Below are 14379 nucleotides of genomic sequence, written 5' to 3' on the forward strand. Positions count from 1 at the left end.
TACCTATAAAGAGGTTGGAAATGATTTTAGAGCAATTGTGTTATCTCAATATAGTTGTATAAGATTAAAAAAAAATTCTGGTATCTAAAAATGTCCCCACCCTGGCTCATCTTACATCTCAATAATTTTATGCCTCAAGTTTGCACTAGATGTATGTTTTATCATGTATTATGTCTCTTGTATTTACATATATCACTAAAATATCTTATAATATAAAACAGAGTGCAGTGTCATAGATGTTGATTAAGACACCAATGTGCATTGAAAAACAAGAATATCCACTATTTATGGACCCTTACATAGTTATGTAGCTCTAGTTAGAGCAAGGATGGTTACGGGTGATCAATCTACGGGTAATTTAGAGTCATTTGTAGTTAAACTAAACAATCCAGTGAACTGACCCGTGTTTATAGATAGGAGAGGAGGCCTATGCATCCCTGTTTGAGAGAATCATATCATTTTCTTGCAGCACAGTATAGGATATCCGATCGAAGACGTCAGGATCATCAAAGTTACTCTTTTGATTTTTTGGTTGGTAATATTTGACCATCTGTTTTATTTAAAAAAATATAATTTATTTTGTTTGTGACTTACTTTTATGACTCGTTACTTTTTATATTTGCACTAAATTTTTAAATAAGACAAATAATTAAATATCGTAAAAAATAAAAAAATTAACGTTACGAAACGGAGGAGGCAGTATATGCGGAGAGCGATGTTGGCATGTACTGTACTGCCTGGCATGGGCACCGACTACGACGACACGTACACTGTTTGTTGGCCAACTTGTGTAGTAGGTATACTGTTGGTTGACATCACCCACGAAAGAATAAGGCCCCTTTTATTTAAATGAAATTTATAGAAATTTTACGGGATTTTATTTCTATTGGAATTTTTTCTATAAAGCTCTCTAAATCAAAGGAATGAATTTATGAAATCCTATAAAATTTCTATGGAATGCCTCTTCCCATATAAGTTTTGGAGGAAATTTAATAAGAGGTAGAACCTCATGGAAAAAATCCTTTGAGTCTTTATTTCTTCTCAAATTCCTGTATTTTTTCTATGGTCCAATCAAACGGACATTCCTATGTTTTTTTCTATGTTTTGCATCCTCTGTTTTAGCCTTATATTTCTATTAGAATCTTATGTTTTTCTTATTCCTCCGTTTTTTTATTCTTGTGATTCAAATGGGCCCTAAGAGAATATAGTGATGGTTTGCGTGTTTCAGGAAAAAATTAAACGGTGGATTTGTAAATAAAAAATAATTTATGAATAAAAATTATATATATATATATATATATTCTTAGCGATAAAAACTAGTGTAAAAAATAAATTTCGATAAAATGATTCAAAATTAATTCTAAATTTAAGACTAAAATTTAAATTTATATAAATATAAATGAACAGATGGGGCGAAAGTATGTTATTGGACCCCATCGGGATGCATGGGCACGACAGAGACTAGCTGTAGACCAAGAGATGAGGTGTGTTGTTGATGAGAGCTTACTAATTTCAATTTTGTATTTGATTTCGCTTTCTTTAACACTGTAAACTACAATTAGCCATACACGATATTTTACCTACTTACGAGAAAGAAAGAAATAGCTATATAAACAAGAGCGAGACCCCAATATATACAAATCCCACTATCATGTGCAGCCGGACCTGTCTGGAAAATGGGGGAGAAGCAATCGAATGACCTGAGCCCAATATAAAACCTGACAAAAAAACGCCGGACAGCTAAGCTAAAGATAACATGTCTGATTGATCTCACTGAATTAATTAATTAACATACATATTACGGTCATCATGCATGCATGTAGACTAAAAAATTACTCCCACTAGCTAGCACGCACGCATATATAAATAATTCTCATAGAGATCGATCGATCACGAGACGTGAGACGAGATGCAATACTGTTCGATTGGCTGGATCTCAGATTCAGATCGTTGCCTGCAATACTCCCAAGAGCGCAGTTTAGAAGCATACACACAGAAAACGAATATAAGTTAACTAAATTGACTATCTTACGCCCTTACTCGATGTACACAACCATGTGAGACAAGACAATTTTTTTTATCAGTTAGGATCGAACCTGAATGGACTGCATTTTACATTCAAAATACTTGTTTATTTATAGATTTACATACATATACTTTTAGTGATGTGTGTTATTATTATAAACTTGTACTGAGAATGGCTTTAGAGAGAGGAAGGCATTCTCTCAGGCAGATGGCTAGGTTGGGCCGGTTGAATGAAGCACCCAGTATATAAGAATGGCTTGTATTTCCAGTGTCCAACAATTTTGAAATTATTCGCACATGTATTTACCCGTGCTCTCAAATATTTCAAGATCTGACACTAGTTTGGCCGCATTCGGCTGTCCCTAATACTTATCCAGATTCACTTGTTTTTTATATGTATGCTTCCTAAATGGCTAAACGGTATACTTTTTGCAAAAAAAATTATAAAAAAGTTACCTTAAAATACCATATTAATTTATTTTTAAATTTTTATAATTAATAATTAATTAATTATGTACTAGTCTATTACCCTATTTTTCACGCCAGATAACTTACCCAAATCAAACCAAAACGAACACGTCCTTTATCCACGGTTCAGAGAAAAACGTCCGAGACTATATATTCTTCAAAACAAGCTAGCTTCGTACTGGAGTACGTGAATAATCTGGTCAACGAGGCAAACTTTGAAATGCAATTCCGGCCGGTTTCCCAAGAATCCATGGATAACAGCGGGGGCCTCATCTTTCCGCTTTTACATTAATTTTCTTATAAGCTAAATTTTAAATTTTTAATCTAAATGTAGTGTTAATTTAATTTATTTTCTAGACTTTGGTTTTAATCACTGAAAACATTTATAAAAAAATATATATTTCTAAATTTTTTATTTATAAATATGTTGTTTAGTATTATTTTTTATAATGGTCAAAACAATGACCCTACTAACCATGAGCTTGATATCGAAGCCATGGTCCCATGTACACTTCAGCAGAGCCCTAGATGCACGCATATGCATCTTACCTAGCAAATGGACCGGAAGATCTGGTATGGAGCACGTACTTGTACCATTGCATATTTGCATCCCCACCTTAGAGTTAAGGTTACATTTTTATTCGAACCGAGATTATATCTTGCCATTTGTACTTATGTTTTTCACCATGTTGAACGGTGTATTTTCAATAATAAGTTTGCATATAAAAGATGATTATATCATATTTCTAAAGTAGATTTCTAACTTGGTACTAGTCAATTCTATCATTTATACCGTAAAATAGCTATAATCTTTTATGTTCATTTAACAAAAACATGGCCTATAGAGGTTATAAAACGAGAAACATTGTTAGCATATGATTAATTGAGCATTAATTATTAACAACTTAAAAGATGGATTTATTTGATTTTTTTAAAAAAACAGCTTCTACATAGTATTTACATGAAACATACGATTTAGTAGTTTAAAAAATACGCTAACCAGAATCGAAAAGTTCCTCGGTCATTTAAGCTGTCTAGAACACAGCCTTACGAAGCTTGAGAGGTGATGCTGCTTCATCGCATTAGAAAGGAAGATATTTCTAAGAAAAGATTAGAAAGTAACATTAGCATTTCCCAAATAGAGGCCAACATGTTCTACCATGTCTTTACGAAGAGCAACAAAAAACCTGACCATAAACTCACATGGCCAAACAGATTAACCTGTGAATTTCGATACAAAAATCAAGCAAAAGACATGGCCGGACAGCATCCTATGATAGTACCCTTTGAATTTTTTTTGGAGGTTAGTACTCCTGAATAACATGCATTTGTTCTTATCTGATCCGCACACTCTAAATAATCGTAAACAATTCCACTAGTGTCAGGGGATCGAGACAAGAGCCAAGTGCTACGAACGACCGCCTCCATCCTAAAAAGAATTTTATTTCCTATGTTTTACCCTTCGTTTTATTTAAAAAATTATTAAGAAAACTCAAAAATAGTCACGTATAAAATACTATTTATATTTATATTATATCATCTAATAACAATAAAAATATAATAAAAAATTTAAATAAAACGAAGAGTCAAAAAGTCTAAAAACTAAAAAATAAACTTATTTTAAAACAGAGTAACTTAATCGATTAGGGTTCTTGTCATGAAACTTGTTTGTCAGGGCTAACAATCAGTGTGAGTTTGAGATGGTGTGAAGGAGAAGAAAAATAATACCACACGAAACGAGGTATCTTATTAGTAAATGATAAATTAAGTATTAGTTATCGTACACTTGAAAAATGTGTCATAATAATTTTTATATCAACATTTTTTATGAAAAATACCATAACAATTTAGTAAATATACTCAGACAATATTTTTTGCGAGGATTAAATCACTGAAATGGTTGTGGATATCTGTTTGGTGATTGAAGTGCGCAACTGCGCATCACCACCACATCACACGGTAGCATTTCAGGTACTCCTATGGTCCACAATATAATTATTTCCACCTCATCAATTACGAAATATTCAAACAATTTTCCATCTTATCTCACTTAACCCCCACTTCAATTTATTTCTCTTTTTTTTTTTGGGTAACACCTCAATTTATTTCAGAGTTGGCAGTGCAGCAACGTACAAAGTTGATCGATTAACCTAATTTGGGATCGCACGATCGATCGATCGATCGATCACGAGACGGGATGAGATGAGATGGAGACTGATAGTTTGGCTGGATCTCAGATTCAGATCGTGGTTGGGATTCTCCCCCAGTCCAGGCTGTGGTCCACGTGCCTGCCTGCTTTCTGCGTCCGCCGTCGTCTCATCATGCAGGGACAGCCTTGTAATTTCAGGCTACAAATTTTCGACCAATCGGTATACTGCCACACTGGGCAGAGGCGCAGAGACGCAGAGTAGTGAGTGCTGGGATCGATGCATTTGGTCAAATATGTTTAGACCAAGTTTAATAGTATAGTCAACTACTGGTTTTAATTTATTTATAATTAATTTAATAGTCAATTCATACAATAGTTACCTACAAAACATTAATACATGGTTTCACATGTCATACACATATTGTCTTGGAGCCATATGCAACTGGCTATAAATTAATAGCTCACCTTCCTTCTCTCTCACCGTTTATCTCTTTAAAATATGCTTATAGCCTGCTATTAGGCTATTTACACAGTAAAATGCTTCAATTTTTTTCTTTCTTTCTCTCTTAGGCCATCCTTAATGCAAGTTTTATGGACACGATTACCTAGAGTGACATGCCATCTAAAAAGTTTGAAACTAGGATAAAATACTCCTCTCTCAATGCATTCATCTATTGTTGTTTCCTAGGTTACATGCAAGACACCAGCTGTCTAGGTAACAGTGCATAGAATGTTTCATCTCCATTTTATCTCTCTTCATTAATACTTTGTCACATCATCAAAAATATCTACATGACACCCTATTTATGGCCTATAAAATTTCTATTGAAATTGACCTTACAACACGTCCCCTCTCCTCTCGTCTCCTCCCTATCCAGCACAATAACTCTCTCATCCTCTACTCCCCATCCTCAATCTCCCGGGCTCCCGGCGGCGGAGGCCTAAGATCTATGCAACGATGGAGCTCAGGCGGGGGAGGCGGCGGCGAGGGCCACGACTGACGGGGGAGGGGCTGCTGGCAAAGCTCAATGCCCTCCAGATCCAGGTGATGGCAGTGGCTTTCGGCGGAGCTCAGGTGGGGAGGCGGTGGTGGTCGATAGGGGTAGGGGCGGGGACGGGGACGCAGTGACGTAACCAAGATTTTATTTGGGTGGTCCAACGTACATAATTTTTTTAAGGGGACACCTATTGGTCAATCATTTGAAAAAAAAACTTAATTCATCAATCGAGTTTGTTAGGGATTGAATTGAAAATAAAGAAAAATCAAATAAAGTAACATGTACAGAAGCATAAATCTTGAAGCAAATTTAATGGACAAAAAAAAGTTGATTGATAGATTAAAAGTTTTCAAGCGATTGATAAATAGCAAACCTGATTTTTTTAATTGTCACAAATATAACATACAATATATATAATATAATATAAATATAAATTGATCAAATATGTATTTTGCTTATGTTAATAAATAATAATTTTCTTTTATATTATTATTATTATATTTATTTACTTAAGTTGGGAAATTTTTGGGCCTCTGTCTCCGCTGCTGCAGGGACGAAGCTCGGTGCGGCGGAGCTCGACTCGGCAGCCTCCAGATCCCATCGTCTTGGCGGCTTCCGGCGGAGCTCGGACGGGGAAAGCGGCGGTGGCCGACGGGAGCGGTGCTAGGGGGAGTTCGGTGCGGCGATGCCTAGCTCAACGGCCTCCAGATCCCGACGACGACGGTGCGACTGCTGACGGAGGTTGGGGGCGGAGGTGGCGGCCGACGGGCGCGGGGCTGCAGCTCGGGCAACACCGCCCCCAATGCGCGTCCCCACCATGCCTCATGGCATTTTTTGACGAAGCCGCGCATGTCTTGCTAAGGAACCGATGATCTTGATGAAACTGCTCCTCCCCACTTCTCTCATCTCCACACATGCACTTGGCCTATGTGGCGAGTTAAAACCACTCACCACGTAGGTACAATGTGAATGCCCTTAGACCATGTACAATAGCAAGCTATAAGTCAACTATAAACATATTTTAAGAGATAAGAGAGGAGAGAGTAGAGAGAAGAGCATCGACTCTAAAACAGAATGTGTGTATGACAGTTGAGATAAGATAGTATATATTTTATAGGTAACTATTACATGAATTGGCTATTAGATTGACTATAGATGAATTGGAGCTAGTAGTTGGCTGTACTATTGAACTTTCTCTTATGCAAACATGTTTTTTTCTTCTTCTTTGAGTTATTGTCTTGTTTTTAAAAGAAAATAGTCCATTTAGATCTCTTGAAGCTCTAAATTATTTTGAGTTGTTTTTGCCGTAACCTGTGGTCAAATACTGTGCCTGTTTATGCAAACATGTTTTTTTTCCTTTGAGGTCTTGTTTTGTTTTTAAAGAAAAGAGTCCATTTTAGATATCTTAAAGCTTTAAATTATTTTGACTTTTTTCTGCCCTAACCTGTGGTCAAATACTGTGCTGGTTTATGCAAACATGTTTTTTTAGGTATTATCTTGTTTTTAAAAGAAAATAGTTCATTTTGGATCTCTTGAAGCTCCAAATTATTTTGACTTATTTTTGCCCTAAACTGTTGAAAAAAGTTTGCTTTACTTCTCAATAACTTTTGTTTTCTCTTTCTTTATACAAGTTGCAATTTAATTTGAGAGTTTTAGAACCACAGGTGATATGACACCACTATCAAAGTCAAAAATATTTCCAAATGTTTTCATGAGAGTTTGCTTGAATTTTAAAATCTTGATACTCAAACCAGTCTTACATTCTTCTAACCTGTGTAAATAGTGATAAGAATTATAAAACATATTAAGAAATAAGTTAACTGTAATGTTTGTCATCCTCATCATACCAAATTTCACAGCAAAATATAACTTATATAGAGATTCTGCACGACTTATACAGGGAGAGAAACATAAAAGAGAAATGTTGTTAGTGCCTTTTTAATACTTCATGGTGTAAAATGAGGCAGGTAGTTTAGGGGTTAAGTGCTCCGTCAAAACATTCCTGGGGAGTAAAATAGGTGTCTTTTATAGAACTTTAAAAATTGATATTATTTTCAATATTTGGTCTTAGTCCATGAAAATCGATTAATTATGTATGTAGACTTTATCTTAGAAAATATTTGAATGATGTGATAAGTCTATTGGTACTTTTTTGGTTAAATGGAATGCCAAATAACAGAATGATTCCAGGTATAAATGAATGAATTAACTATTTTATTTTAAACAATTATATATACACAATAGATTAAATAGTATTTTAAAAACATAAATCTAGAAAGTTTTTTTTATAAAAACACACTGTTCAGAAGTACACTCCCTCGAAGGGTGTACTCTAGGTACCATCACTATTAGTTTCGTTATCATTTTTCATAGAGTAAAATCTGTCATGGGTCCAATTTTGAGGTATACAACCAGTTTTATAATATAGAATCAACTTATGTTTTTTTCTACCTTTTAGCCTTCACTACTTTTAGATGCTTAGGCCATGTTTGATTCAATTTGGTATTATTATAATCTGGCTTATTAAGAGTAAGCCGAAATAAACCGATGTATTATTATAACAGATTATTATATTATAATCTAGAGTATAGATTACAATAATCTAATGAGCTAATCAAAAGGTTTTTTTTTTAATATTATTGGGTGGCTTTAAACCCATTGCCTTTAGATACTTTAAAAGAAGTACCTACATTTATCATTTTTTCTACTTTAGCTTATAATAATCTAGCTTATAGTAATCTGACTAAAGAGTCCATATTACAATAATCCCTAGCTGAAACAAAATAGACCGTAGGAGTAACCTAAAATTATTTGTTGTTATTTGGTTCACGTGGCTTTAGTTTTTAGTTAAGAGGTACCTTAGCCTTAGGTTATGTTAGGCATGGTATGTTAGGAACTTCTTCCCCAAAATGCAAAACAGAGAGGTAGAGTATTATTTTTTTCTATTCTATATTATTATAAGATGTTTGAACTCTATGTTCATTTGTTCATGGATCAATGAATATATTTTGTATATAAGTCTAGATTCATTAACATGTATGTATGAGGGTTGAAATATATTATAATATAAAATGAAGGTAATATCATATAAATTTAAAAATATGGACTAATATGATTTCTAAAAGTAATTTTATATAGAAAATTTATCGGTTAAAAAGTGTGCCCACGCAAAAGATGAGTAGAAGCTGCTTAGAGCAAGTACAATAATAGACCATAAACCAGCTAAATGCTGAGGTGAATGAGACATGAGAGGAGAGAGCAGAATTGAGTTGTAAGCTTACAGCCGGCTCAGGCACAAGAACCAATAAATTCTGTGAGGGAGACAAGTGAGTCATGTATTAATAATAAATAGCTAACTGCTATATAAATGAGCTGAGAGAATTCTAAAAAAAGTCTTACGGTTGGCTTATGCTCTCACGAGAGATACGAACGTAGTGTATTTATTGTATAACCATGTCATCTCAATAAAGAGTATCTCTATTTCGAAACACGTCCGGACGTCCCACATTCCCAAATCACCTCAATGGAGTACTATCTCCGTCCATAAATGTCTGACGTCGTTGACTTTTTTATATACGTTTGATCATTCGTCGTGATCAAAAAATTTATAAATATTAATTATTTTTATATCATTTTATTTATTGCTAAGCATACTTTTATGCACATATATAACTTTACATATTTTTTTAAAAATTTAAATAAGACGAATAGTCAAATGTGTATAAAAAAATCAACGACGTTAAACATTTAGGGACGAAGGGAGTATTCGCTACTCCTAAAGCCCAACTCAGGACAGTGCGGCCCATTAGTCCAAAAAGTCCTCTCCTAACAAACCAAGCCCAGTTATTCTGCTTCTACGTCCCCATTCATCTGGGACCAAGGAGATAGCTCTAGCCCAAACCATATTCCTCCTTGGACACTACTGGGCCGTACGTACAGCCCAGAGGAAAAAAAATACAAAGAGCAAGGCCCGGCCCAGTTCAACCCACATTAGCTAGCTTTTCGCCCCGCCCGCCGCCGTGGGCTCGACGGCGACGAGACGGTAAAAAAGCGGCGGCGGCGGAATCCGGCGGCTGGCAATGCAATGCAAGAAGCAGCGACAGTGAGACACAGGTACGGCCATCCTCGTGCCGCCGCCGACAAAGCAAAAGCTAATAAAGCGGCCGCCGAAGTGAGAGAATGAGAGAGAGAGAGACGGCGACCGAGGAAAGGAGCACGAGGAGGATGAAAGGACAGCGATCGCGCGACAGCGAGATGGCGCGAGTCCCCACCCGGCCCGGCATCAAGATCCCCCCCCCCTCCCCCCCCGCACGCCCACCCGCCACTCCACTCATCGAATCGAGCACGCGCGCGCCCGCCATTGCCATTGCCACCTTCCTCACGTAGCTATACGGCGGCCATCATCGTTTCCTCGCCGGAGTAGCGGCTGCGAAGTGGCTGAGCTGTGAATGCGCGAGATGGAGATGAGGTGGGCGCCGGCGCCGGCGCCAACGAGGCCGAGGCGACGGGCGCCTGACCAGCCGTCCTTCTCGTCCACTCTGCTCGACGCCATCTGTGACTCCATGGATGAGGGCGAGCCGGCCGGGCGTGATACGCAGCCAAGAAACGCGGCCAAGAAGAGGCAGGAGGCGGCGGGGAGCTACTACTACTACTACAAGCCTTCGCTGGCCGCCAGCTACCGGGCGCGCGCCGCCGCCGCGCCGGCGCGGGGGAATGGCGGCGCGGCTTCCCCGGCGGATTGCCCCGGGAGAGGTTACTTCTCGTCGTCTGAGGTGGAGTACTCGCTTCGCCGCCTCCGCCCGATCCGCACCTCCGCCGGCGGCGGGGGAGACGGCGCCGCGATCGCGCGGAGGCAGCAGCAGCCGCCGCCGGCTGTGGAGAAGGCGATGAGGGCGGCGAAGAAGCCGGCGTCCGCATCCGGCGCACGCGGGTGCCGCAGGCCGGCGTCCCCCGGCGCGCGGCTCGCGAGCTTGCTCAACTCCATCTTCTCCGGCGGCAAGCGGCCCTCCGCGCAGCGCCCCGCGTGCTCGCCGGACCACCAGGACCCGGCGTGCTCGACGGCGCACGCGCGCCCCTGCCTCGCCAGGGCGCCGTCCACGGCGAGGGCGCGGCCGAGCCGGAGCAGGACCGTCCGGTTCCTCGACATCGACGGCAAGGTTGCGGTCGCCGCGGCAGTCGCCGGATGCCGGCGAATCCCGGTCGTGGAGGTCGAGGCCGACACCGACGGCGGCGAGGAGGGCAGCGACGCGAGCTCGGACCTGTTCGAGCTCGACAACCTCGCGGCCATTGCTCCGGCGGGTGGTCGCGGTAGCTCCTACAGGGACGAGCTGCCGGTGTACGGAACCACCGTGCACCGCGACGTTGGCCGCCGCCGCCGCCCGTACGGCTACGCTCTCGACCGGAGCTGGAGTAGAGTTGTCTGATTTGGTATAAGCTGAGGGGTCTTACTGTAAAATAGTCCCATAATATGTTTCCTTTCCAATCCCCTTTTCCAAGCTTCACAAGTGTACATGTAATTGTGGCTATATAATTGCTAGGAGTACCTTTGTACTTTGTGTCAACACACAACCAACCAATTAGATGTTCTTATGTGCATGCCAATGGATGTGGAATTCATTTGCGCAAAAGAAATTCGAGGACATTTGTGTTTGTATTCCAAAATGTAAATTTTAAATCTTATACCAAAATATAAGCATATATAATACTATGATACTATTTGTCGCATCAACAATTTCTTATTTAATATTTTTCCTATTTTATACTCACCAACCCAACCCTCACATCATCATCCACTATTTATTTATTAAGAGATATTACAGTCTTTTATCTTAATTTTAATCCCTACTAAATAATTTAAAAATATGTAGTACATTTTAGAATGGAGGTAATACGTCATAAGTTCATGCACATAATCTGGTTGATCGAGAAAGAAATGAGCTTGCCAAACATATGGTTTCCCATAATTTTCATAGGAGTTACTTATTTTTATTTAACTTCCTGCATTTTTATATCTAAAATGAGGCTTGGGTGTTTAGATGGAAGTTTGCTAAATATGGTCGTTAGAATTTTGGAGCAATCAAAACCATTCCGAAAGTGATTGATATTTAAGGAAAAACAGCCAAATACAATATCTTTTCTTTGGGATGATGCCAAGCAACATATTTGTAAATAGAAATAATTGTAAATAAAACTTTTATATACATATTGGTAGTAATGTAAAAGCCAATGTTGAAAAATAAACTTCGGTAAAACAACCTCAAAAATCAACTCCAAATTAAAAATTTAAATTATGATTTATAAGCATAAGCAAAAGCAAAAAGAAATCAACTCCAAATTAAAAATTTAAATTATGATTTATAAGCATAAGCAAAAGCAAAAAGACGTGGACCTTAGTGCGCTTTCCTAATATTGTTGTAAATGGATGTTGGTAAATTATATTCATATGAGTTAACAGCAAAATCTAGCAATAGTGAACATCCGGTGGGGTGATAGGTGGGGGATCGGGGGAGGGTCCTACGGGATTTGGAGGTAGTATTCATGGGATTCAAAATTTAACAGACTTGCAAGTTTTTTTGTTTTTTCTTGCAAAAGTTATATAGGCGTACCCACAATATATTTTACGAGGATCATTTTTCGTATAAGAAAAAAACAAATAGTATATTTACAAACGAAAAATAATTTATAAATAGAACTTTTATATACATGTTCAACAGTGAACTAAAAAATAAGCCTGAAAAATAAAATACAATTAAAAAACCTTAAAATCAACTATAAGTTTAAGTTTAAAAATTTTAAAATTAGCTTATAAGCAATTAAAAGAAAAAAAATGAGGCGGAAAATTTCAACGCAAAACTCGACTACGTTTGACGCACGCGACCTATCCCATGAAAACTTCAACACAAAACTCAATTACATTTGCCACATGCGACAAATACAGCAAGCAGTATCTCATCGATTTGATGCCCAACACGGTGAGTGGCAAGCAACCGTACCACAAAGCGAAAAGCTCACGCATAGCATCGCGAGTGGATTATCAGCTCACAAACATAGATCCTACTTACCATCTCTGTCATAAAATATAACCAATTTTTAGTTATTTAGCAGAGATTAAAGTTAAGGTGTGCACTTAAATAATATTCCTCTATTGTTCAGTATAGATTAAGGTAAAAAAGAAAACAATATAGTGCACTTAATAATAAGGAATGGATAAGGGTGTGAGGCTATACGAGGATAATATAAGAAGAATTTTAAATAAAAAGTGATTGATGAGACTAATATCATTATAAATAATAAAAAAATACTTATATTTTAATATAATATTTAGATGTTAGAAATATTCATATTTAAGGACGGATGTACGAGTTAGAGAGATAAAACCATTCGAGCAAGTTCAATAGTATAGTCAACTGCTGGCTCTAATTCATCTATAGTTAATCTAATACAATAGTTATCTATAAAACATTAATATATATATATATATTTCCACGTATCATATATATATATATATATGTGTGTATATATATATGTGTGTGTGTGTGTGTATATATATATATATATATATATATATATATATATATATATATATATGTATGTATGTATGTATGTATGTATGTATATACATATACACTGCGTTCTCAAGCCTGTGCCGTAAGCGCGGCTTGCGTGCGTTTCTTTCCCTAAAAAGGAAGGAAAGCCAAAAGCGACGGAGAGCTGAGAGAGAGATTTGACAGGGGATGCACACGCTCTGTCCGCTTGCTCGCTGCTGCTGCTGCTGCTGAATGCTTCCGCACGAGAAATCATCATCAGGAGGGGAAGGAATCAATGAATCATGCCATGCCTCCTCTCCTTCCTACTATCCTACCACAACTACGCCGTGACAGCTGACAGCTTGGGAAGGAAGCGAAATGATGCCGTCGCCTGCGATCATGGCTCTTTTGATCTTCTTCTAACCCTCGCTTTCTTTTCTTAACCCCCTTTCTCTTTTAACAGTGAGGAGCAACATGAACATCAAATTCCCATGTGTTAGTTTGAAGCAAGGACAGGGGAGATTAAAATGAGATCAGTCCAGTGGGAGATTAATTATAAGAGTATATTTCACAAAACCAAATGTATTGCGTAGAAAGTTTCATAAAACCTATCAGACTCATTTTCTCATTTCTGTTTATGCTTATAAGTTAAAATTTAAATTTTTAATTTTAAATTTAGAGTTAGCTTTGATGTTTTTTCATCGTAGTTTTTTTTCATCTTTGTTTTTAAATTGCTAAAAACACTTTTATAAAACTTTTACTCATATATTATTTTTTATTTATAAATATGTTGGTTCTTTTTTTTCTTTGAAACAAGCAAAAGATGACAACCTATAGGTTTTGATAGGTGATACACAATCACATGTTTTATTGTTCTCGAGTTACGTAAAACCACACTATTAACACATTATTCTTTAATCCACCATGATCAGGTGCCATAAAATTATATGTAAAATTTTGTTAGATTTATATGTTGTTTAATCCCATCGTATATATTACATATGTCTTAAAATATAAATATTTATAGATTGTTTAGAAAAGATTAAGGTTTAGAAAAAAAAATTGTGCTTGTTAATGAATAATGAATGGACGAGAGTGAGATGATATGTACTAGGGAACTAGGATAAAATAAGAATAATTGTGAATAAAAAGGTATTGATCGGATAAACAATATCAGAAATGTTTATATTTTTGCTTAAGATTTATATATTAT

The 14379-nt window shown here is 37.3% G+C and overlaps 1 protein-coding gene across 1 annotated transcript; it reads left to right on the top strand.

Moving 5' to 3' along the window:
- The first annotated feature begins 10088 nt into the window (after positions 1-10088).
- LOC121055619 (protein BIG GRAIN 1-like) lies at positions 10089-11271 on the top strand. Its single transcript, XM_040528513.1, has one exon. It carries the CDS (start codon positions 10089-10091, stop codon positions 11061-11063), a length of 975 nt encoding a protein of 324 aa, XP_040384447.1. The 3' UTR covers positions 11064-11271.
- The last annotated feature ends 3108 nt before the right edge of the window (positions 11272-14379 follow it).

This window comes from Oryza brachyantha, chromosome 10 (genome assembly GCF_000231095.2).
Source record: "Oryza brachyantha chromosome 10, ObraRS2, whole genome shotgun sequence".
Taxonomy (NCBI): Eukaryota; Viridiplantae; Streptophyta; class Magnoliopsida; order Poales; family Poaceae; genus Oryza; species Oryza brachyantha.